General features: G+C 39.3%; 1 protein-coding gene across 6 annotated transcripts in view; it reads right to left on the bottom strand.

Annotated features, from left to right (window-relative positions):
• The window catches only part of LOC134537086 (phosphatidylcholine translocator ABCB4-like), a 35,495-nt gene extending 11,504 nt beyond the window's left edge, over positions 1 to 23,991 (bottom strand). For 3 of the 6 annotated variants that reach the window (XM_063377347.1, XM_063377350.1, XM_063377346.1), the window contains exons 1-16: positions 23,484 to 23,990; positions 19,732 to 19,896; positions 18,024 to 18,093; positions 16,193 to 16,468; positions 14,782 to 14,882; positions 13,419 to 13,590; positions 12,468 to 12,592; positions 10,983 to 11,178; positions 9,930 to 10,154; positions 7,680 to 7,805; positions 6,541 to 6,744; positions 6,136 to 6,306; positions 4,591 to 4,783; positions 3,208 to 3,467; positions 2,343 to 2,447; positions 782 to 943 (exon numbers count right to left, since the gene is read on the bottom strand). In XM_063377347.1, the coding sequence (XP_063233417.1) occupies positions 782 to 943; positions 2,343 to 2,447; positions 3,208 to 3,467; positions 4,591 to 4,783; positions 6,136 to 6,306; positions 6,541 to 6,744; positions 7,680 to 7,805; positions 9,930 to 10,154; positions 10,983 to 11,178; positions 12,468 to 12,592; positions 13,419 to 13,590; positions 14,782 to 14,882; positions 16,193 to 16,468; positions 18,024 to 18,093; positions 19,732 to 19,838 (2,493 nt within the window). In that variant the 5' untranslated portion in view covers positions 19,839 to 19,896; positions 23,484 to 23,990. Of the gene's footprint in view, positions 1 to 781; positions 944 to 2,342; positions 2,448 to 3,207; positions 3,468 to 4,590; positions 4,784 to 6,135; positions 6,307 to 6,540; positions 6,745 to 7,679; positions 7,806 to 9,929; positions 10,155 to 10,957; positions 11,179 to 12,467; positions 12,593 to 13,418; positions 13,591 to 14,781; positions 14,883 to 16,192; positions 16,469 to 18,023; positions 18,094 to 19,731; positions 19,897 to 23,426 lie in introns of all 6 variants that reach the window. The other 3 variants (XM_063377351.1, XM_063377352.1, XM_063377348.1) reach the window with 2 other exon arrangements.
• Between the last annotated feature and the right edge of the window lie 2,111 nt (positions 23,992 to 26,102).

The raw sequence follows: 26,102 nt of genomic DNA, 5'->3' as shown, positions 1-26,102 counted from the left end.
CCGTGTAAACACCTCCCGTGTCAACACCTCCCATGTCAACACCTCCCGTGTCAACACCTCAAGTGTCAACACCTCACGTGTCAACACCTCCAATTGAGGACCATTTCATATGGCTTAACTCGTTAGTACACTAATTGCAGAGAAAAGATAGGTCAGATCCCAATTTTCTCCAATCCAACTCACAAAGAGTGTACTGCAAGCCATATATCAGTGAGCTTGAGTGCCACAAAAAAAAATATTGTCACAGCTGTCCAATTTTTCTGTAATGCTGGAGGCGGTGTGGTAGTGTGTCTCACCCTCACCACTACGTGTGGTCCTGCATTCGACAGTGTCAACATTCCTATTTGCAAAAAAATATAGCAGCACCAACTCCAGATTTCTTTAGTAGGGACAAGATTTTATGGATTTGCTTTTAGTAAAATTTTGTTTTTAAAACAAAAGATTTGTCACTCAACCACCGAGTGAGTCCTCTACTTTAAGGAGAAATTTGGCAAACGCTTACGGCCAGCAATTCACAAACGTTTGTTATTAACCGCAACACCGTAGGTTTTCAAGTCCCCCAAGTCCAAAATTACTGAGAACTCTTTTATGGAAAAACGTTAACATTTTTCTGCAATTGTTCATCTAGTTTTTGATTTTATATTTCTCCTGGATTTTGCAACTCTCGTTGAAAACGTAAAAATAAACTTTGATTACTAAACTAATAGAGAAACACCCTGTAACGTCACCCGTAGATCCGCTCAGACACGCCCCGAGGGGTCAGACACACACAGGCACTCACCCCCTGGACCTGAGACGCGTCGGACGACAGCCGGGCGCACAGCGTCCCCGGGGAGTTGTCCTGGTGGTCGAACCACGCCACCTCCTGGCGCAGCATGGCCGCGAAGAGCCGTGCCCTCAGGCGCGCCGTGAGCTTCTCGCCGGCCACCGTGGTGGCGGCCACCTGCGCGGCGCACCACGCCAGGTTCACAGGAGTGTCATCGCAACTCAACTGCCGCTGCGCCACGGCTTACACCGAATTGTTCTCTCATGAGGCTTACAATGTGTGTGTGTGTGTATTTTTTTTAAAAAAAAAACCTTATCATAGGTATTCTTTATTTTTTAAATTAATTAACATCTCGTTGAAGGCAAGGTCTTTAGACTAGAGATGGACCAATGAAATCCTCAAATACCATCAAATACTTAGTATTCAAAGCCAATATTAAGGCAAAATAAGTAATTTAAAAAAATTCCACACTGATAACCTCTTAGGTTTACTAGGTTTATTTTTTTCTTCATAGCTATACCGTTACCATTTCCCCAAGATACTGCATTTTTAACATGTAACAATATAAATAAAATTACATTATGTATTGATTCGTGAAACAACAATTTAAAAGGTAGGATGTTTCATCAACAATAGTTAATATTTTTCATTATTTTACTTTTACTCTTGACACCGGATTCGGATTCGAGGGGTATATTCCAAGTCTATGGGATTGGAATTCAAGATTAGGATTCAAGAAGATGGGGATTTGACCCATCAATACTTTAGACAGAAACAAACAACACAGACCAGGGATATCGGGAACTGAAGAAAAACAGTGGCATGACCATCTCAGCATTTGCCCGGAGTGATTTCAGGTTTGGAGGGGGATAACTCAGACTCGAACCGAGATCCTCAGGAAGGCAAGTGCAGTACCTCGCCCCATGACACAGCTACTTCCACAAACCTGAAGCAACGGACCTCCAAAGCCGGACTAGAAAACCGCTCGGTTGCCGATTCGGAATTCACAAATCTGAGTTGTTTGGACTTGTAAATATTGTGTGTAATTTAGTGTATAGTGTTTGAAACATTTGAATTTTGAACCGCGCTGCTTGCTAGCAGCGCCAAGTTTTTCAAGTTGGCTGCCTGCTGAGGTGGGTAGCCCTGCAGCTTCCGGCAACGAAGCAACAGTTGTTGTTGAACCATCATGACGGTAAGTTGTGCTATCGTGCACGTTTGCTGCCAATCGAGTTGTTTTCGAGCGCATCATAATTAATTGTATCGTTTTTATCTGGATACTACAGTCTCGTACGTCTCTAGACAAAACATGAGTCATGCCGGGATGCTGGGATTGAACCAGCGATATTCGCCCAATGAGCGTAACTCGACTGAACTCTAGCACCGGCCAGTCACAAGCCAGCACATGCACCTAGCAACTCACCAACAGCTCTCACTCAAGCTACTTACAGCAAAGGGACAGCTGAAACTTTACAACGTTTCTAGAGTAAAGCATGCACCAAAGTTTCCCGTCGACAGAAAATTCACTGGAACACTAAGCAAATAATGGCATCAACGTGTCTGAAGAGGAGGAACTTACCTGAATAAAGGAAGAAACGCCAATCACTACAGCAGCAGCCAAGAAGTATATGCAGAACATGTTTGTTTTGTCGCGTACTTCTACCGGGTCTTCCAGCCCTAGCAACTGGGAAGCACAGAGTAATATTATTAGTAGCGAGGGGCCAATATAATCCTCAAACAACATCAAATCTATAGTATAAAGATTATTTTCAAGGGAAAAAATTTCAGAGGAAAATATTTCATAAGAGTAATTTCAGAATTTAGTACACTAGGACTATAGATTTATCTGTAAGGACGCTATCAACATAATATATCAGCAACCAGAGATACACTCCCCTGAGAATGTTTGTTTAGCACTGGATGGAACATTTCTTATCAATTTAATAATGTAATTAATCTCTGGTTTCTGTGTGTTTGAATTGTGATTTCTACCCCATAAAGATTTTTCATAGGCTCATAATCAAAATGTTTGGGACTGCATTACATCTAGAGTCACAATATTTTCGAGTAAATACGTTACATCTTGGCAGAAGTTAAGTTGGCAGCAAAAAATTTAGTGTTGTGTCGTTAAAGCAGTTAGTTGCTCCCAATTGAAAAAAAAAAAAATATGGTAATACGACTTGCCAATAGATGTCAGGAAGAGTCATTTATGTTTAAGTTGATTATCGATAAAGTTGATTATTGAAAACATGGATGAAACGACATTTTCTAAAAATGAATCCTAGCTAGATCGATTTATCGCCCCCGAAAGCCCCTGCATACTAAATTTCATGAAAATCGTTGGAGCCATTTCCGAGATTCAGATTTTTATAATTATATAGACACACATAAGAATTGCTCGTTTATAAAGATATAAGATGCCCAAGAAGCAGAGGCGGGATCACCTGCAGGATGTCCCCGAAGAGCACGGCGAAGGCGGGGTAGGAGCAGCCCATGACGACGGCACACGCCCCTCCCACGACCAGCAGCGGCCACTCGGGCCGGCCGAGACTCAGCACGTCCGCCAGCGAGGGGGGCGAGGGGCCCGGGGGCTCCGGGGGCTCGGGGGCCGAGGGCTCGGGCCTCCTGTCGCCGAGGCCCGGGACCTCGATGCCCAGCGCCAGCATCTCCTCCAGCAGGGAGTCCCTGTCGCCGTCGCCGCCGCCTGCCGGGGCAACCCCCTCCCGTCACACTCGCTCCGCAGTCCGGCGACAACTACAATACATGCAGACCTTAACACGTGAGATAACAGGCCTGTCGGAGCAACCCCCCTTGAGAGGTCTCCTCCCGTCACTCTCACTCTGCATTCCGGCGACAATTACACTGCTTCTCGACATGATGCAACGTGATTTAACACTAACGGTCATCTGCATTGTTTTTTTCCACACACCAGCTTCCTGCAACTTGTTTAAAAATATCATTGTTTGTACTCTACATTAATTTTCCTTTGTATTCCCGTTAAAACTACATATATTGAATTTTCGATGATCCGGCAAAAGCACTAAACCTGTACAGGTGGAATTATAATAATGGCCCATCGCCTCACTCTGTCACTCCTTCGTGTTGATACCACGCATCTAGCCAAGCGTTTTACAACTTGAGTTTCATCAGCCTGTCAGAATATTTTTTCAAATTAAGTGCTGCAAACAATAGTCCACGTTGTTTGCTGTTTATGTCGCGTTTTTTTTCATACTGAATTAGCATTGCCTCTAAAAAATTCGGTGTCGTATTTAAATTGTTTGGACAGAAGTTTTAAGAACCTGTAATTATTTTATACAAAAACACCTGAACAACCTAATCAAACACCACAGGCCCGTATTCTGGTGACCAATTGACTGCTGCGGCCAAAAACCACGGATATAATACATCCATCCGTCCATCCGTCCGCGAGAAGTTAGAGCTTGCCAAGCTATTGATGGACGGACGGACGGACGGACGGACGGACGGACGGACGGATAGAACTCTCCAGGCCATTCGATTGGCTGCAGGTTAAGTGACCGATCAGAGAGCCTTTACTGTAAATTAAGAGCCGTACCGATACGAGTCAGCAGAAGCCAATTATACCTATTTTTAAGTTGAATCGGAGTTTCTGCCGATTCAAGGTTAAGCTTCTTAATTTTATTTTTATAATATTTTATTTTATCATTTGGTTGTAAAAATTTGATTTCTGGCTTTAAAAAAATGCCAATTTTCAATATTAAATGTTAAAAAATTACATGTAATAATAACTATGGAGTTTACGACGGCATCTTCGAAGTGTGTGCATGTCGAGAGGCGGACAGACTTGCCTGCGCCCGGCCTGTGGTTGTGGTGGTCCACCTGGGAGGCGACCAGCGAGCAGTAGTGGCCCTGGAGCGACATCAGCTGCGCGTGGGTGCCCTCCTCCACCACCCGCCCCCCCGCCATCACCACGATGCGGTCCGCGCCTCGCACGGTGGACAGGCGGTGAGCCACGACGAGCGTGGTGCGGCCCTGGCTCGCCTGCCAGACAAGGAACAACCGCGGCACCGCTCCCACTTCCGTTCGAGCAACTGCAGACTGCACAAACCAATCAAATGTAAAAATACTGTTTTATCGCGTAATCGTAGCACCAATATTATTAGGGCGTCAAAATTTGGATTAAAAAAAACCTCTCGCGTAAACATCGCATGATGCTTTTGGTCCCGCTAATAGATTCCGAGCTCTTTTTGTAGGTATTTTATCCGTATAAAACAATGTATTTTAAAGTAGAAATCTAATATTTATTCCGACATTACCACTTAACTCATTCAACTAACGGAAATACGAAGCCGTCTTGATGTGTAAATTTTCTTTTGAAGACTTTTTTAAAAGGTTATCTTTATCTGTTCGTCTGCGTCGCCGCGGTGTACCGCTCATGAAATTGTAGCCAGCGCTAGCTGGCATCATTCATGTTTAGGTTATGTTGCTTCCCGTATAGAGCGCGCACACGTAGTCGAATACTGATAACACGCCGACTGCATGCAATGCATGCTCTCTGTCGAGTGCGGGAGTTAACTACATTTGATGGCCAGCATTCTTTTGTGGTAAGTGTGTACTATGACGATAGTTATGCGTTTGTTCAGGATCGCATCCGGGTCACAGATAATGTTTTTCTTTAAAGTAAAAAAAGTTTTTGTTGCATGAAATTAAATGGTTTGGCATTTGGCGTTTGGCTATTTTATACTCTACTTTTTAAATAAACGTACCTTCCATGAATGGATTTTGTTTTTATTAATAACTTAAACTAACAAAAAAAAAAATTTTCTCATAAAAATCGCACCCCTACTTTTCAAACTTGATTTTGGTATAAAATGTGCGACGATAATGCGATAAAACACGGTATATGAACAACCTTACGGTGAAAATGTTAAGATTTTTATGCCCAAAATTATAATTGCGACCCACACACAAGGGTGGATATTGTACCTGTTGTGAATAAGTAAGTAAGTCTTATAATTAGAGACCAGAAAAATTCGCGGATTCATTTCGTGATAGGCTGAAATTCAAACATGTGTACAATTCTGCTGGTTCTGCTATTGGCTCGCGGTTTAACTGGAGTTCTCTGGGCCAATGAGAGATTATCGACCAAAGAAGCGTCGAATCACAAGCTACCCAGTGGTGGAGACGCCTCACAATTTAGTACCCAATGAACACGCGTGTTTGCTTGAGATGTGCAGAGGGATAATGGAAGCTATCCAAGAGGTCATTGAATCCGCGAATTTTTCCGGTCCCTACTTATAATGTAGAATATCGACTTACTTAGTTGTTCACGCTTGATACAGATACATGGCATGTGTTATTGTTGCGCTGAAGGAGTCGAGACGAGGGAGTACCTTGTCCATGGCGAGCTGTACGCTGGCCTCGCTGCCGCTGTCCAGGGCCGAGGTCGCCTCGTCCAGCAGCAGGATGCGGGGCTGGCGCACCAGAGCGCGGGCTATGGCGATCCTCTGCCTCTGCCCCCCGGACAGCTGGGCCCCCTTCTCCCCCACCACCGTGTCGTAGCCCTGCGACCCCCCGCCACATCACGCTCTCAACCGCGGTTACAGACAGTTCAGCCAGTTTCATTTTCAAGACAGGATTTTGTGTTATTGCTAAGAAAGAATGCTAGCCAGATTCTCGACTGTGAGGACGCCGGTCTCTGAATCCGGCAGCGTTCAAGACGGGACCGAGCCCGTCCTGTCAGGTCCCGAGCGGACCGCTTTCCCGAAGGTTCGGCGCGAGCTACACGGGACCCTCACCTGGGGCAGGCCGCAGATGAAGCTGTGGGCGTTGGCGTCCCTCGCGGCCTGCATGACGTCCGCCTTCGACGCGGTCGCGTGGCCCAGGCGGATGTTCTCCTCGATGCTCATGTTGAAGAGGACAGGCTCCTGCCCCACCACGCCGACCTGAGCCCTCAGCCACGACACGTTCAGGCCGGCGACGTCCGTCCCGTCCAGCAACACCTCCGGCACAAACACCCGCACAACATAACACACACACACGCACAACATAACACAAACACCCGAACAACATAACACAAACACCCGCACAACATAACACACACAGGCGAAACCATCTCACTTAATGTTCAAACAATGTAACACTGACTCACTTCCGGTTTGTTGGTTCTCTTAACAAGAAAAACTAAAGCGAAAATTCAATGTTTTACTACGACAATGATAGAAAATCTTCCAGTCAATGGCCTATTCATACAATGGATAAAAATAAAAGCTACAGAAAAAAATCCAACTAAAAAGCAATGCAATGAAAGTATTCAAACACACATTAGACTAAATCAGTCCATAAACCAACCAAACTTTCAACACATTTCGCAAAAAAAAAATTGTTCAGAAAAATTGGGGGAGCAAACAAGATTTCTATTTCAATCAACGCAACACAATGGTGAAAATAGTCTTGAAAGCTAAAAAGGGGGTTGCCTGTAAAGTCGGTTTACGGACGATAATTTTACGTGATAACGTCATAAGGAAACATTGACGAAAAATTTGCATACTTTTTTAATTTTCAAATATTATTTACAGTTTGTTGCAAATTTAATTTAAATTATTTTGTTTAAATATAATAATCACGAGCAACTAGTTAAAAAGCCCGCCTCAACCTGTTTGATATTATAGAAGATTTCCTCGCCACGGCGGTTGGCCGGTTCTCGCACGCTCGGCTCGGGCGGAACGTGACGAGTCATGTTTTTTAGTGCGTGCAGTTGGCGTTCATCGATTTATAAGACGTTATCACGTCAACAAAAAAAATTGATAAGTTATGTTTTAGGCAATGATTGCAAATGTAAATGTAAACCAAAGAATAAAAGTACACGGAGAGGAATGTTTTGTTTGATCTCTCTGTCTGCGCACGATGACGGGAGCGGGAGTGCGGGGCTACTTGCCTGCCCCTCCGTGGGGTCGTAGAACCTCTGGATGAGCTGGACGCAAGTGGACTTGCCGCAGCCCGAGCTGCCCACCAGGGCCACCTTCTGGCCCGGCGCCAGCGTCAGGTCCACGCCGTCCAACACCTGCCACAGTGCACACGCACACGTTTATATCTGCTTCCACTGAAACACCCCACAAATGGTTGGATACAGCCATAATTGAGAAAGAAAAAAAAAGGTTAAACAAATAATGTTGATTCCAAACTGATTTTTTAAATTTATGATGGCGACTGCAATGTCGACCGAAACGTCTGTGAATTATTTGCCAACCCAGAAGCCAAGCTACTTCAGACAATGGCCGTGAGAGCCCGCGAATGTTATTATTGTTTTTTTTTTAATTTTATCACCAATGGAAAGTCTTCCTCAAATAGAAAAATATTAAAATTTAAGAATAAATAGATCTTGAAACTACACAATTTTCAGAAATTTCACATTTTAATCAATAAATAATTCTGTATCACATAAATTTTAGGCATGTGCGAGAAAGACTTTTTTGAATTCGAGACGAGATCGAGAAAGCAATTTAAAAATTCTCGAGAATCGAGTCGAGATCGAGAAATCTGTACTTTAGTTAACAGGATAATATGATCCAAAAAAGTAAAACTCAATAATCTGACAAACATACATAATTATTCAATAATTTTATCAAGTATCCACAATTGCAATTGCAATTACAACTTTACCTTTACACTCAACAGTTTATTTGCCTACTGTCGTATGTAAACATACGTTATTGACTCCATAGTCTATACAGTTTCCTTGAGCCATGGACGGTACTTGATCATGAAGGTCTGAACATTCACCACTATCGATATGTCACTATCGATACGGACCGCAATTTAAACATCATGTTGCTTGTTATATACTGCTGGCCGTGTGTATAACCTAAGGCCATAAAACAAAATGCAATCGCGGAAGAATTCTGCAGTCATGTTTATATTTTTATTTTTTACCGTACCGTTTTACGTTGATACTTGATATTGATACCGAAAATGATTTATTTTTAACTTTAGTGTTGGTTTTATTAACGGAAAATAATCATTTTCTTCTGTAATTTAATGTGATAACCACAGCACAATTCATTGTTTACGTTTACCGTTTCATGTAGTGACTTGTGAACGGAAGTTGTTCGTTTTTAACTTTTTAATAATTTATCGTGTATACTATCGTAACAAGTATATTTTATTTTATTCGATCTACGTTACGCTGAAGATATGTTAATTATTTCAACACGCAACGCAAAATGCTGCCTCAATATATTATATTACCTAACCTATTTCTTGTTTACAAAATTCTCGAAAATTCCGAGCCAAAAAAATTATCTCGAGACGAGATCGAGAAAATTTCTGTCTCGTCTCGTTCTCGATGATGCCGAGACTCGCACATCACTAATAAATTTCGATAGGATGATATTTAGTCCTTGAATCAATACAATCCAGTAAATCTCTTTAAATTTTAATAAAATTGTGGAAATATTTATTACTGCTCAGGTTCACACACCATGTCAATTTTTTCTGTTTTTTTCTGGTTTCTTTTATTCAAGCAAGAGCAGGAGTACAAGAATTGAAATACATATAATTGAAAAAGCATGAATGAGATGGTATGGCCATGTGCAGAGAATGGGGAAATGAGAGGCTGCCTAGGAAAATTATGGAGGTGAAATACACAGAAGGAAGGCCCCAAAGAAAACTAAGAATGAGGTGGGAAAAGCAGATAGTAAAGGAGTGCAGGAGAGAGGAGAAGAATGGAACAGAGTGAAGGATGAGGAATAGTGGAGGGACAGAGGAAGACGGAGGCATTTTCCTTTCCTGACCTGGCCGCAGGCTGGAACCAGTCGATGACGACTTTTATTCAAGGGCCATTACTTAAAATTTTAGCCCGATACCTCCCTTGCATTTGTTTTTTCTGCCCTAAATATTGTCAACAGATATTCCCCGAGTGCAATATCATGGGTGTAAACAGGCGTGCAAGTCTTTGTAATCAACATCACTTGCACGACTTTATCACCACCTGATAATACGTTAAGTGAATATACATTAAAAATATTTGTGGTAGAAAACAAATTCAACTGAAGTATTGAGTTTAAATTTTTAAAATAGCTCTTAAAAAAAAATATTAAATATGGCACAAGCCTCAAAAACTTATTGATAAAAAAAAAAAAATTAGAAAAGGAACAAAGCCAAATCAACGTAACCACGAGCAGACTACCTTGACGCCCGGCCTGGACGGATACTCGAAATGGACGTTCCTGAAGGTGAGCGAGCCCCTGAGCTGGGGCAGCTTCGAGCCGTGCTCGGACAGGCTGTAGATGGCGGGGACTCGGTCGATGACAGAGAACACCTTGGCCGCGGCGGCCCGCGCCACGCCGAACGCCTCGAGGTACGGCGAGGCCGCCCCGACGTTCATGCAGCCTTGCATCACGCAGAAGAACACCTGCGGACCACATAGAGGGCTTGCCGACTGCCGACGGCCCACTGCACCTCCGAGGAGGCCAGGGCAGCGAGCGTCACGGCGGCCAAACACACACAGGGGGAGTCCTCGGGGACCGCACCTTCTCCAGAACGCTTTTTCAAGTTTCAATGTTGACTGGTGGTAGTAGTTATTGTACGGTTTTCATTTTTAAGAAAGCTGTTTTGTAGTACTTACTACACCAAAATAACGGTAAAAATTAGCATGCTGCATTTTTACAATAAAATTTTGTACTATTTTGGACTAAAACAGATGCATTCAGAACAACGATAAACTAACAAGTATTTGTGGTTTAAAAGTGTTTCGATAAGAGATGCACAGTATAAAATATATGTTCACTTTGGAACAAATTTTTTTTGTCTAAATGAGGTATCCTTTAATATCAAACATAAAAGATATTTTTTTTTTTTTTTTACAGTCTGAATCAAGTATCGGTTGATTGCTGCTTAATTCCATGATATTACTTGCATTTTCATGCTATATGATGATGTATTAACTTGCATTTTGGTGTTACTTTGTGTTTCAACATGCTTTTCAGTGTTATTTTGGTTTTATCGCAAACATAAAAATTTACTATGTTACAGATTTTTTTTTTTTAATTCTGAATAAATTTTCTTGGCTTCATACACTTTTAATTTTTTTTTTGGTAAATGAGTCCTATTTGCTGTATTTACCAGTAATGAATGACTAAAGAAAAATTTTTTACTATAAATATTGAGTAGAATATCAAATTATTCAATTTGAATTAAAAATTCTGGTACACGTACGCAGAGAGTGGATCGGACAGCTCACCACGATCATGGTCCCCGGAGTGTACACGATCTCGTCCTGGGGCCAGTGCCGCTGGTCCAGAACCAGCCCCACGCCGTACCAGAACGCAAGGGCGTACGCGGCGTAGATGAAGAACCAGATCACGCCGAATGCAGCGCCCATGTAGAAGCCCCTCTTCACGCTGATCTTCTTCGCAAACACCAAGTTGGCTCGGTACCTGGTGGCAGTAATAAAAGACAATTCAGTCAAGAGTTTACTTGTTGTCCATGGACTAGAGCTAAAAGAAAAAACATTACATGTGATATTTGTTCGAAAGGGCTGTAACTAAAACCACACTGTAATCATCTATTTGAAACCTCTAGAACTAAAATTTCACCTTTAAACAGTCTAAAGACATGATACTATGCATCGACTTAGTACACCCATGTCCTCTTGGCACTACTTGAACAATGACTGACAAGTAATTAAGTACAGTTTTATTTATTAGCAACTATTAACACCATTAATTACTAAATGTCTGTCCACACATCGATCACACTTTTGTACGTTCACTTTTTACTCTCTCCACTGGAACTCGGCCCAACAGTGACGCTCTCTATTGCCCATCTTGTACCATGCACACGGGCGTCTCTGGCGTGGGGGACACGTTTCTCCCCCCCCCCCCCCCAATATTTTTAAGTACATCCTGTAGTTTTATTTATACTATTTTCATGTTTATAAAATACATGTACTTACAGTGATGACACATAGTAGTAGATCAGGTGTCAAACAAAAATTACACATACAAAGCATAGTTTGAAAATAAACAGACATTTTATACTTAATTTTACGGAGGTATGTACTAGCATTTAAATAAATAAATTTATTTTGTGTCCCCTCCAAACTTCATGTGCCAGAGACGCCCATGACCATGAACCTCGGTGGCAACACACTGCTTCTTGCTACTCACTCGTCCACCGCACACACAACACCAGATACAACGGTCCTCGATGATCCGATACTTGTACGCCCGTCACCGTCGCCTGCTATCCCTCGCCAAGGGGTCTCTCACCTTCTTCACTTCACTGCCCTCGCAGGTCATCCTCCCCGTTTATATACCTGTAGGTCCCGCCCTGGAAAGGTCCTGTGTAGCCCTTCCGAGTGTCACTTCATCAGAATCCCTGACTTAACTCTCAAAGCTGCGACAACAATGGCGTCCTAACTACGTTGCTTCACCCAGACGGGGTTCTGGGAAATCGCCGAATGATCGAGAGCAGTGGACAGGCACCGCTGCTGATCGGATCAGGCATGTAACAGTGATGAGGGGACGGGTGCTACCGGCATCACGCCCCTTCCACAGGCTGGCTAGCCTCGTCGCTAGTGGCCTCGTAACAATGTGAATACATGTTCATCCACATGTTAATTTTTTAACATTGCCACTTAAAAAATACAACTGGTGGGCAGACATTTTCTATTAGAGTTACGAATACAATAAGACTTTCCGGTGAAAAAAAAACAAAAGTGTACCTTTTCACCTCTTGTGATTCTCCGCCGAATGCGAACACAGTTCTGATGGAACCCAGAGCTTCTTCCGCGATGGCTCCAGCTTTCCCGTATGCCTTCAACTCCTTCTTCGACAGTCGCGATATCTCCTGCACAGTGGTAAATCGTTTTTTACATCTACTTTCAAAACTTCATATACACTATTCAGTTCACTATAACAAGATTATGTGCTGTTAGGTCCAAAAAAAAAAGGGGGTTGTCTGTAAAGTCGGGTTACGGACGATAATTTTACATAACGTCATAAGAAAACATTGATGAAAAATTGCATACTATTTTTAATTTTCAAATATTATTTACAGTTTTTGCAAATTTAATTAAAATAATTTGTTCAAATATAATCACGAACAATTAGTTAAAAATCCCACCTTAACCTGTTTGATATTATAGATTTTCTCACACGGTGGTTGGCCGGTTCTTGCACGCTCGGCTCAGGCGGAACGTGACAATGAGTCATGCTTTTTCGTGCGTGCAGCTGGCGTTCATCGATTTATAAGATGTTATAACTTCAAAAAAAAATTATAACTATTACTGATTAAACTGAACTTTACTTAAAAAAGAAATTTCAATGTAGCAAATTAATTCCTTCACTTCTGCTTTCAATAGAAGGGTTGCTTACTAAATGAATGACCACCATGAGAAAAATGCACATCCATAGGTGGTTTTCTGTATTAGGATGCACTCACATCCAGAAGCTTGTTTTTCCAAGACAATGCCTGAGTAACTACCGCCCCAAAAGATCAGCACAGTAATCAAAATTTCCTGATGAAAAGACCACCCCCCAATTAATTCCATAAATTGCTTCTGATATGCAAGCGGCCTAAAAAATACAGACAAACTAAAAACAACTAAGATATAATAGTAAAAATTATAGGTCTTTTCTTGCAAACTGTTGCGTTAGGGCATTGATGCACTCACCCACATGATGAGGACGACGACTATCAGAATCACCGGCGTCGAAGCCAGACACACCAGTGTCAACTCCCAGCCCCTCACGAACGCAAACACCACACTGGCCACCGAGTTGGCGACGAAGTTGGCGAACATGACCACCTTCTCCCCGAAACCATCTTCCAGCTTGTTAAGGTCTCTGCGAATTAAATCAAGACCACGTATAACGCTTTTGCGGGAAGTCGCGACCGAAAACTTTGAAACTTGGCCTATAATGAAATGAATTTACATGAACAGCAAGTTATGGCGTAACTTGGTAGCAAGTCTTTCCACTTTCTCAAATCCGATTCTCAAATTCAATTGTTAAAAGTATGCCTGTAATCTGAATCTAGATCATAAGAGTCAAGAAAAAATTTATATTTTTTTAGAAAAACACAGATGTTTAGGTTTTTAATAAATAATCAACTTCAATGTTTTTAAAAAAACAAAAAGAAAATAGTTTAGATGTTTGAGATGTGAATTTTTTGTGTCAAAAAAGTTTCCTGAAGCTCTTCGCTGGTGGCATGAGCAAACATTTCTTTGATAGCATCTGTAGAGATCAATAATGTAGTCTTTGTCAACTACACATGTGCTAGTATTTGGAATTCTTGATTTCCTTTCCTCAAATATGTTTCTTTGAATGCTCAGATATATCTATAGAATACTCAAGCATTGTTGGTATTGGAGGATTTGATGGCCCATCCCTAGTGTAATGTTTCTATAACAGCATCATAGAAGTGTGAAGATTTATTTATTTATTTTTATTTATTTATTTAAAATTTGTTGCATGCCTACCTACAGCTTATGGCCTTGGGTGGTAGGCACAATACAAACAACACAGATACATGCAGACAGAACAAAACAATACAAAATACAAGACAACAAAACAAAAACAATACACACAACATGAAACATTTAACAATTAGTAAATAATTTCTTTACAAAATTTATAATGTAGGAAATAAGAATAACAAAAAAAATTAAGTTAGAAATAGTTGTATTTTTTTAAATTTTATTTTGCTATTTAATACAGGAAAGAACCTTGCATATTTATTGTAATTTTTAGTGATTCTAAATAAAAGATCATTTGTTTTACTTACAAATTAAAGATTGCTTACGACCATTGGAAGTAGGTATTCTAATTCCAGTATTGTGAAGAAAATAATTATAATTTATTGTATTTTTGTAACAATTGTGTACAAATAATGCAACTAATATTTCTCTTCTTAATAATAAGGAACCAAGAAGGGAGTGTAAATCTACATTTGCAGTGTAGAGAATACACTATTTGGATAACCGTAGCGTCACTCGAAAGCAAGGCAGACAATCACACCGAGCTGTTTAAACTCACTCTGCCATCCTGCTGGCCAGATCTCCCGTCTGCCTGACGTCGTACCAGCCGATGTCCTGGTGCAACGCAGACTCAAAGAATTTGCACCGAATCATGTATATCTGGAACACAATGTTAGATGCACTACGTCGGGCTTAATGTTGTCTCCTGAGTAAAAGTTAAAGTATGAACTATGAAGTGAAAATGTCCTTTATCCGATTAGTTTTAGAGCAACCAATGTGCTAAAAGAGCTTGTACATGCTTACATTCAGTCCTTAAAATTCATTCAAATTTCACTAGGTAGGGAAAAAAAATTTGAAAAAAGTATTATTTGCCTTGTAACTTATAAATAAAAGTATAAAACAAAGTCGCTTCCTGCTGTCTGTCCCTATGTAAGCTTAATTCTTTAGAACTACGAAATGAATTTTGATGCTTTTTTTTAATAGAGTGAATCAAGAGGAAGGTTTATATGTATAATACATGCATAATATGGTAGAAAAACACAGATAATTTTAGAGGTTTCTAACGTGATGTCGTAAATAAACACTTTTTTTTTGCGCTTACATTGTTGTTGATAATTGTTGATTATCTTTTGGTTTTAAGCCGAACGAATGGTAAGTAAATTTTTTATTATTATTATTCAATCATCAAAAATCGTAGTTTAAGGGTAAGGTATTCAAAATTCAAAAAAGAACCGAGTGGAATAGGTATCTTTTGTTGTTGATATTTGTTGATTATCTTTTGTTTTTACCTTTTTACTTGTTACCTTTTACTCGGAGACCGTCCAATTAAAAAGTACATAATTCATCATAAATTTATACCAATATAAGTAAGAGAATCTTATCGAATAATCTTTCATTTTTTCCAAATTTTTTCTAAAACATTTTATAATTTCTGTATCATATACAAACTGTCCATTTCAGATATATAGAAGTAAATAAATAAACACTGGCAGGACAACGTCTGCAGAGTTCTGCTAGTACAGTAAAAAAAAGCAGTGGCATAGTCCAAAAAAAGTTTCAAATTTACGGTTTTTGCTTTGAATTCATTACGACCAAATGTTATATTTATATTTATAATAGGTATATTTAGGGACACCTGTATTTCGCGAATACATTTCGTGTCGAGATATTTCACAAAACACTGTAGCTTTTCTCCTGTGGTTGTCGGCCGAGGTCGGTGAGAGGTGTTGCCCCGCTCTTGACGGGGCCCGATGAGAATGTGGTCACCGTACTGCTGCACCCTCACAATTTGCCACAACTCTTAGGAAAAGCTACAGTGTTTTGTGAAATACCTTGACATGAAAAAAAATCGCGAAATACAGGTGTCCCTAGGTATATTTAGCATCGGCATTGCACCCGTGCGAAGCCGGGGTGGGTCGCTACGGAACAGCTCTAAGATTGGCGGAGCGGGGGAGGGGGGAGGGACCCACCTGCTGGGCGGCCACGTGGTTGAAGAGGCACACGGACAGGTACCCTAGAAGCAGCACGCCCGCCCCCACCGCGGCGTTGCCCAGCGCGAACCCCTGCAGGGCGTGGAGAAGCTGGTCCCCGGGGCCGCCGTGCAGAGTCGCGTTGCCGTGGCGCACCAGCTCGTCCGTGAGGCCGGCGAGCAGCGCCATGTTGGCGACCGTGAGGGCTCCTCCCGCCAGGCCAGCCGCCAGCCCCGCCAGCAGCAGGCAGCGCTGCCCCGCCGTCGAGAAGCGGTACTGCCGCGCGACACACGACACACGCTCCGTGGAGTTGGGGACCACGCTCGCGTCACTTTACAACCTCCCCCGTCTCCGTACTGTCCTGCCCAGAACATTGTGCTTGGCCACGTTTCAAGACGGGCATTAAGAATGGATTAGAAATTCCATCATTAAAAAAAAAGTCACTTACATAAAACAAAAAATCATTTAATTAAAAATGACGTGCAGCCACAAACCACTGGAGAGATCTCGAGCAACCGTCGGCGACGGGCTCGAATCCGTGGTCTCTGGGACGTTCGCTTCCGCGGAACAGTATATGTATTTCGAAGAGGAGCCTTGCTTCGGGGTCTTGTCTTTAAGACGTACTTGAAAACCATGCACAACTTATTTTTTTCTTTTATCTCCGTTCTCCAACTGATCTGACAGCCGAGTGGCTCGGGGCTCACCCGCCGTTAAGATTTCTGCACCTGCCTTCAAGCTTTGGAACCAAGATGGCCGCCGCCAGCAAATTACGTCACCATCATCAACATCCCCTTCCACTCCTCGATTCATTAGAGTAACCCACATGCCACATGTTTGTCAACATGCTGACTTATGTCACTTTTTTACCCACACCGTTCCTTACCTCATCCCCCCCCCCCCATTCTGGTAGCCCGTGTTCCAGAACCCCCTCGCTCCCCCTACTCACACCCAGAAAATCTGAAAACATAGCTCTTCAAAAAAATTTTTTTACACCAATGGAACTTGAATTTTGACAACGGATTAGCTAATTTAATTTAATAAGTCATGATAGGCGGACGTGCTGATTATATAAGGGCTGGTGCGGCCCACGCTAGTCGCTGGGCCCTGGATGGTTGCTCAGCTTGGACCTGACCCTCGAGACGCCCAAAGAAACTGAGCCACATCAACTGCAGGTTTAAACTCACCATGAAACAAACCCAAATTTCTTTATTGGGATGCAATATGCTGGAGTATAAGAGTAATTATGATTCAGTTCCTGAGGGGAGGCCGTGCTATATGATAAGCAAGACAACTCACCCCTCAGAAAGAGGTTTCTAATGTAGTGAAAAAAATTTCTCACAAAGGAAAACAGATATTTACTAACCAACCCAGCATGAACATTCAAACATATTATTTTATGCTACTAAAATAAATTGACTTAATTGTTTAGAAGTATGAGTGGAATTAAACAATTTTTTTATTGAGATGAATACTGTATCTACTAGAAAACTATCTTTCAAAACAACTTATGTTGTTAAGTTGGATAACAAATAATATTATTTTATATGCTCTTTCTGTTCATGCCAAAATAAATCAGGAAAATGGGCGTTTAGTCACAGAGGTTGGGTCACAAGCAGGGTCAGAAAGTCCTGACTATTGACAGAATCCTAAACTGCAAGGTAACACGGGACGTATTCCGACAACATAAATGTCGATTCCGAAACACGTCAGAGTGAACATGTCCCCATTGAGGGACATCTCAATTGCTTCTGGCAGAACATCATGTGCGTGAAATGGCAATAATAAAACTCAACAGCCAAAGAACTGAGTCAGTAAAATCACACTGACTTACCAACGAAAGGAAAGATACTGGTTCAAGGTCGTCATCTGTTCCTGTTTGAGATTTCACTCCCGAGGCTTTCCTGTGGAACATTTTCAAAGAGAATGACAATTAATTATCGTGGTTGAAACCATGGTGGTAAGAAGTAAGGAGTTGGTGTGTAAATTCTTTGCCGTTTTAATACTTAGTCAAAATGAGAAAACTTCCCCCCCCCCCTTTTTTTTTGTATACGCATAGCAAAAACAATTTTGGGTCATGATGAATTACAATGTTAATTTCCTGTAGATGTGTTGGTTTGTGTTTGTTTACCATTATTCACTGCACGAAGGCATCTTTACTATTCTTCCTAGCATTTTTTTTTCCAGGCTATCAAACAATATACAGCTAGAATTTGTTTTGCTATCCAATTGCCAGGCAGTTGACTTCAATTTCAGAACAGACACCCACTCCATAACTGAAACCAATTTTTTGTTTGTTTGAACAGTTATATTGATACAGCATAGAAGTTGTTTTATCCTCTGAAATACACTGCTTTAAAATGTATTGACTGTGTTTTGAATCAGTTGGGGAGTGTTTTTTTAAATAATGGAAAGCTATAAATTTGTGATTTTTCTGTGTGTGAATTGACATCTATTCTTAAATTTGTGATTTTTCTATTTTTACATTTATTAATGCAATAAGTTACTTGTGATACTGAACAGGGTTGTCATCGCCTGTTTGAAAATTCACACCTCCAGTTTCCTATGCTACATTTTCAAAAAAAAAATAAGAAAAATAATTATGAATTGGAACCCATTTTATTGGTCTTAAAATTGCATATTACAATCAATAAATGTTGATCACTATGGGAGTTTATTGATTATAAATATACCCATACAATTTATTATATTAGAATTTTAAGGCTTGGTCTTGCAAACTATGTTTGTTATTTCATTTTCTTGAAATTACTACTATTTTATTGCAACTCCTTTAAATTTATCATGACAGCTCTCTTGAATAAACCCACATTTTGACACTATGTGCAAGTTGTCGTAACTATATTTACTTGTGACATTTTGCAGCTCTTAAATAACATTCAAGTAATATTTGGTAACAAATTTTACAAACAAAAAAAACAAATTCAAAAGAGCTAATATGATAAATGCATATGAATAGCCTTGAAATTAAGGTGATCATACAAAAATGAACTATCCAACATGGCCTTAATAAGCACTGGAGATGAAATTTTTTTTTAGCTAATAACAATAAACTAAGAAGAAAGTAATCTATATAAATAAAAATGTAAATGTTAGTTTGTATAAAATAGCTAATTTTTGAATGTTCTTCACCAATTGCTTTGAAATTTTGACACAACGTTGCATTTGTATATGCACGTGTTTTTACTTAATAAAAAATTATATAGTGTACGTTTACTCAGTGCACATGATGAAGTAAAACTTCTTTGGCAATTTAAACCTTAATTCGTAAGTGCTTTCTTAATATCTCTTTGGCATTAGCATCGTTTAAAAACAATGTTTCACAAAAAAGTTGCATTAAAATTTGGGCTTTAAATTTTACTCTCATCACTCCCAAAGAAGTTTCACTTCAAAAATTGTGAAATTAAACATATAAGACACTTTTCACTTTTTTTCTCTTTTCCATTAAACCAGACAGCCACAGCAATGTGTGGCCGATACAGCTAGCTTAAAATAAAATTAAAAATAATTTTTGGCCAACAAACCTCACAGACCCATAATCAGAAATACGTTTCATTTTCTTGGTGATTACGCCTAATCCTGCATTTTCTAAGGATTCCTTGTTTTTGAACTTCATTGTTTTACTTTTCATAAACAAATTTCATCCAGGAAGTAATGAAAATATTTTTCTAGATTGAGTAGATGGTTACCTGTAAACCAAAATTAGGAACATGTTAAAGCTGACTACAGTCTATATGCAAACACAAAACTTTAATCGACCTTAAATAAAAGATAAGTTTTTCCTAAGAATTAAACCAATGAGCACTTAATAAGCACGTGTACATAATTATAAGACTTTGGAAGTGATTCACTTGTCAAAATGTTCAAAAATACTATTCAAAGGATCATCTCCAATAACATGATAGGGCCACTCGCCTTCCAGCCAATGAGAACCAGGTTGATTCCCGGCGGTGAAATTTTTTCCCCGGATGTCATTGTGTCATTGTGTCGTAGGTTTTCTCAGGGAGTTCCAATTTCGCTCCACCCTTGATTCCGTCAATGCTCCATTAACAACTCATTACTTTCATCGTCTCTGCTGATTTGACTCCTTTGTCAACAAGATGTTAAGGGCAATCCTTTTATCATTCATTCATCACAAAACACTGAACCGCATACATTTAGAAGACAGTCAGAGACGGACAGTTCCTTGTAGGTACTTTTGCTTTGTTATGTAATTTTAAAATGTAATTTTGTGTTACAGTTATTATTATCTACTGCCAACTATCAATCAATTTTAATCTATAAATTTTATTTTGATTGTTATTAAATATTTAGTACACACACCACAAATTTCTTTCAAAATAAAAGCGAGAATTTTTTTTTATATGAACAATTACATTATTACTCTTAGAAAATTCTTAAAACTGACTGACACATGCTCAATGTCGGTATGAGATGAAACAATGGAATTGTAAACATTGGTTGAGGACTACTGTATCTACCAATCAAGAGTATTCTTCCCACTGAGTAACGAGTTATCATTTATAAACTATTACTTTAAAACATAACTTCAAAGGTGACAGAAACTTGTGTATTTACAGTTTTGTTTAGTTAAAACCAACCCAATCTTCAGTTTGCAGCTAAAAGATATAATTTTACAAAGACAAGTCATTCTAAAAATTACGGCCACAGCACTAAATCAAGGTTACTTTTTAATAAACTGTAAAGAAAGTGCGATATTTCACAGCCAACTAAAACCGCTACTGGCTGCTATGTCCCGTAGCAGGAATCTTGGTTCAGCTTGCAGGCAGCTGGAGAGGTAAACAGTAAAGCAGGGTTACCAACATGAGCTGCTTGGAATGGAAATGTACATCCCAGTCGGATAAACCACTTCTAGAGCAGCTAGTGTAAGGATCAAATCCACAGTTAGGCCTGTGTGGAATACTAGTTTTTTTGAAGCGAAGAGAATATCAAATCAAATTTTTAAAGTATTCAAAAAATTGAATTTAATTGCTAATATTGTTTTCAGCAAAACTAGTACAATTATCTCATTAAAAACAGAATTGAAGGGAAAAAAAAAAATTAACATTTGAAAGGTTTGAACTGATTAAGTAATTAACCAATTTGGCCCCATGTATAACATTATTCAATAAAAATAATAAAATTATGCATAATTAATATTGAACATTCACAAAAGCAAGTGGAATGCTCTAGTTCCGAACAGTGACATGGTGACAACGCGGCACATCGCGTAATGAATTCAGAGCCTCGTGCGAATGTGCTGGGCAATGCCTGGCACCTCAGCACTGTGACGCAGCAAAGACTGAACCCAAATACAACATGCACAACACAGTTACCGGATTAATGATTCAGGATCAGCCTCAGTCCAACCATTACATTTAAATAATTTTTCGCAGGCTTTCACGGCCATTGCCTGAAGTAGCTTGGCTTCTGGGTTGTAGCTGCGTACTACTGAGTAGGTAACTGCTCCCTGATGACGGCAACTGTAATGTCGACCGAAACGTCAGTTGAATTACTCGCCGATGACGCGACTACAAACCCGGAAGCCAAGCTACTTCATTACATTTAAAACTCCCCGATCTAAAAAAAAATATTTTCCTCGCTATTCCCCGATTTTTCCAGATATTTTAAAATTTTTCACAGACAATCTGAAGTTTTCTCTCTCTCTGTTCGCCTTGATGCTGGGCCCCCTGGTTTCAGAACACGAGAAGAGAAACCATCGCCCCAGCAACAAAGAACACGACCCTTGCTGTCAGTTCACAGAGGCGAGAGCTCCAACGCCTCCCAGCGACCAATCACCAGGGCAGCTGCCTGTCGTGTCTCGACGTGCCCGCACGAGAAATGTCGCAACGGCTATTGAGTGTCAGCTTGGGAACACCTGTGTCCCGGCAGATTAGTCACTTCATTTACATGCAAATCAGCGTCGGCTCAAGCGTGCCTGAAGCCAGACGTAAACAGGCAGCCTTTCCTGCAGCGTATTACGCACGGAAAAAAGAACATCGACAAATATTTCAAAGAGTGGCATTTTCAGAACCCATTCAAAATAGAAGTACATGATAATTGTGATAGTAACTTTTTTTTCCTTCTCAATGTTCATTGGACATTGAAAAGCTATTAATAATCACATTACCTACCCACTTAAAATCACACCATATTTTTTAAGAAGGTTGTTTTAAAACTAACAATTTTTTAGTTGTGTGTTAATTTTGCTTTTCATATAAAATTTTTAAAAAATTTGTATATTTCAACAAACCTTCATCTAGTAAAAAAAAAAAATTACATCTTGCAAGAAAATGGTCTTTTTTTAAATCGTAATTTGTAAAGAAAGTTACAATAAGAAATAGTTCAGAAAAAATTTTCTAATCGCCTTTATATAGTTTTTGATTTATAGGTTTTTTTTAATGTTTTTAAATACCCACCCTACACAAAATCATTAGATACTGTTACTAAAAATGTCTGCTATGTAATAATAAATACCCCTACCATTGATAATAATTCAAAATAAAATCAAACATGCTATACTTTTAAGGAGAAAAAAAATATGTTTTAAAGACTTGTGTGGCAAAACAATTTTCATCTGGTAAATTTGACTAGTCACTCATACTATAAAAAAATTAATTTTTAACTTAGCTATGGCTAAATAAAACTAATAACTTGCTAAGTTGGCAAAGTAACTATTTTTACAGTGTGAAAGCCAAAGTTGTTACCCGATTTAAAAAAATTTCCGTTATAAGTTGTGTAAATAATTTTTTTCCACCCAAAAATGTTTGATTTTATTTTGCATTGTTAGCAATAATATTATCAATTTACAATTGCAATGCAAACATTTTTAGTCACAGGGTGGGTATGTGAAAACCTTTGAAAAAACTTAAATTAAGTCTATATTTTAAAATTTTTGTATATATATATAAATTAAACATAAGCAAAAGTAGTACAAAATAATTCTACTATTCGCAGGAACATACAGATATTTAAGTTAGAACATTATAAAAACATTTTAAAGAGAGAATTTCCAGATGATTTAAGTGGACAGATAAAACTATATTTATAGTTAATAAGCGAGGCTTTAAAAAAAAAAAAATGCACGATACCAAAATATTCTTGGAAATTGATGTTTCATGACTTAACAAAATATCTGTATGGTTCAAGACTTTTGAGAAAAGATCAAGAGTTTCCTTGTTTTTCCAGGACATTTGTGACTTTCTTTACCCATACACACCCTGCTCAATGACCAGAGAGTCGTCTGAAAACAAGGAGCCCTGAATTGATTAATTACCGGATAATGCACAACATGCAAATGAAGTTCCCAAGATACAAGCCACCTTAGTCGAACGCAACAGCCTCGATAGCCACCTGTTGCTGCCTCAAAGCATTGCCGCCTGTGGCTGCCTCACAACACATTGCAGCCTTCAACCTCCCTCTCCCGTTCTCATCCAATTTCATCCGAGAAACTCCAGCGAGAAAAACCTGCATTACAACATCTAACAACCTTGAAAAACCAGTTCTGCTCACACGCAACTAGGATCTTCTCTCTCTCTCTCTCTCTCTCTCTTACTCTCGCCTAGATAACCGGAACATTTTACGAGTTTTCTCATCACCTCTTATCGACCCTTTCTCAGAAGTAAAAAACAACAAAACTGAGCTTTGGTTCTTGCATCTACTTCCTCCCTCTTTAAAGCTACCTGACAAAAGCCACCACTTCCCTGACAAAAGCCACCACTTCCCTGACAAAAGCCACCACTTCCCTGACAAAAGCCACCACTTCCCTGACAAAAGCCACCACTTCCCTGACAAAAGCCACCACTTCCCTGACAAAAGCCACCACTTCCCTGACAAAAGCCACCACTTCCCTGAAAAAAGCCACCACTTCCCTGACAAAAGCCACCACTTCCCTGACAAAAGCCACCACTTCCCTGACAAAAGCCACCACTTCCCTGACAGAAGCCACCACTTCCCCGACAGAATCTACCACTTCCCTGACAAAAGCCAGAAGTTTGTTCACTGCAACAAGACACACACTTCAAACATGCTTAACCAACATCCACTACAGCCTTCCAGCTCCAAAACAATCTGTATTCTGGTCAAAAATCACCATGTTGCTCTGATATTTGTTCCCATACAAGTAGTAATTTAGATTAAATATTTCCATATGTATAATTTTGAGCCAGAACTTGCTTTTTGTTTTACTTGTTTGGATGGTCAAACTAAACCACCTGGGTATCCTTTATTTAGTACTTGGTTTATTTTGTTTAGGGCAGAAATTATTTAGATGCTGAATTTAAAAAATAAATTATAGGAATATATGTTTAAAGTATAGACATATATAAATGTTATTATTGTATACTATTAACAACCTTTATAATAAAATTTAAATACTATAAGTATACAAATTTTACCAAACTTTCATAACTCTTATCATATGATTAGGTTAAGTTAATGTTTATTAGCAGTTGTCTTGAAATACTATGGTTTAAACCTTTTTTTTATTCTAAGCAATACAAGTTGAAAAATATGTATGCATTTGTTTTTGCATTTTGGTCTTATAGCATCCCACAAACATGATGGGTCAGAGGAAAATCTGATCTAGGACTAGGACTAGTACTAAATGTTCTAAAATCCATTTTGCACAATTGCTTTATATCAACACTGGATCAAAAATGATTAGTTATTCAGTAGCAGATACACCAGATATAAAATTGTTCTACTTAATAACTGGTACAAATGAAAATAACGGCATAATTAGTGATTCGGAAACCTAAAGTACAGTAACCATAAATTCTGCACTTATGTATTTTACTAGCCTTACATACAAGTTTCATTTACATGGTGTGTACGATAACAAAAACACATCCTGCAACAAATTCCATTTAACATTTAAATTTAAAAAATAATAATAAACTAACAACACACATTTTACACATAGTATATTAGTTTTAAAATTAAAATTAAAAAATCACTATTAAAGCATTGACTTACCAGTCTGAAAGTTGCAATATGTTTTTTGGTTACATGCTTCCCGGAACAACACAGAAACATGAAATAAATCTGCGAGCACGCTACCAACTAATTAGCTATCACAAAATTAACTACACGTGTATGCAATCAGTATCTTATCAGCAAATCATTTTAGTCACGTCTGCTAACATCTCCAACCACTTCAATTAAAAATTGACAAGATAAAAAAATGAACTTTTAGACGGCATGAATTCTTCACATGGTGCCTGTGCCACTACATGGGTGGAATTTTAATGATATACATGTTAGCATGCAAATCAAAAGTACAGAATCCAAAAATACACATACTTCAAGACTTTGATCAAAAAATTATAGTAAGTAACAACTTAATTTTTAAAGAGTAAATATGAAATAACATTAAAGATATAATAATACGTGGTTAAGGGTAAGGTTTTCAATAAGTGTTTAAAGACAAGTGTTCTTACCACTGATTTTCCAGCTTGAGATATGTTCTTCAAGGGCTGTTTCTTCCTCTACCCGAGTTTTTTTTCCACATCTTGTCAACGAGGTCACTGGAGTCAACAAACACGCAAAAACACAGACCAGGGATATCGGAAACGATCGGGCACAACCTACAGTGAGGAGTCAACACAGCACTTCCCTGAAGTGGCTTCGGAAAACCAAGATCAATACGGCTGAACCAGGTTTTGAAGCTAGGTCCTCTGGAACGCGATGCCGACGTTTAACAACTGCGCCCAATCCTCGCTAACACGGTGCATTCCGCATTCTGAACTCTAGGACTGGTGGCCAGCTTCACATTTTTTCGGACAGACAATTATTGCTTTTTTTTTTAAATTATTATGTAATTTGTTCTTCACAATGCCTAATAGATAAAATATGTGGCATATGATAAAGTAATAAAAATAAATATCTTAAAAAT

The sequence above is a fragment of the Bacillus rossius genome, chromosome 11 (genome assembly GCF_032445375.1).
Source record: "Bacillus rossius redtenbacheri isolate Brsri chromosome 11, Brsri_v3, whole genome shotgun sequence".
Classification (NCBI taxonomy): domain Eukaryota; kingdom Metazoa; phylum Arthropoda; class Insecta; order Phasmatodea; family Bacillidae; genus Bacillus; species Bacillus rossius.
Note: the sequence above shows the minus strand (reverse complement) of the source record. Positions and strands in the feature narration are given on the sequence as shown.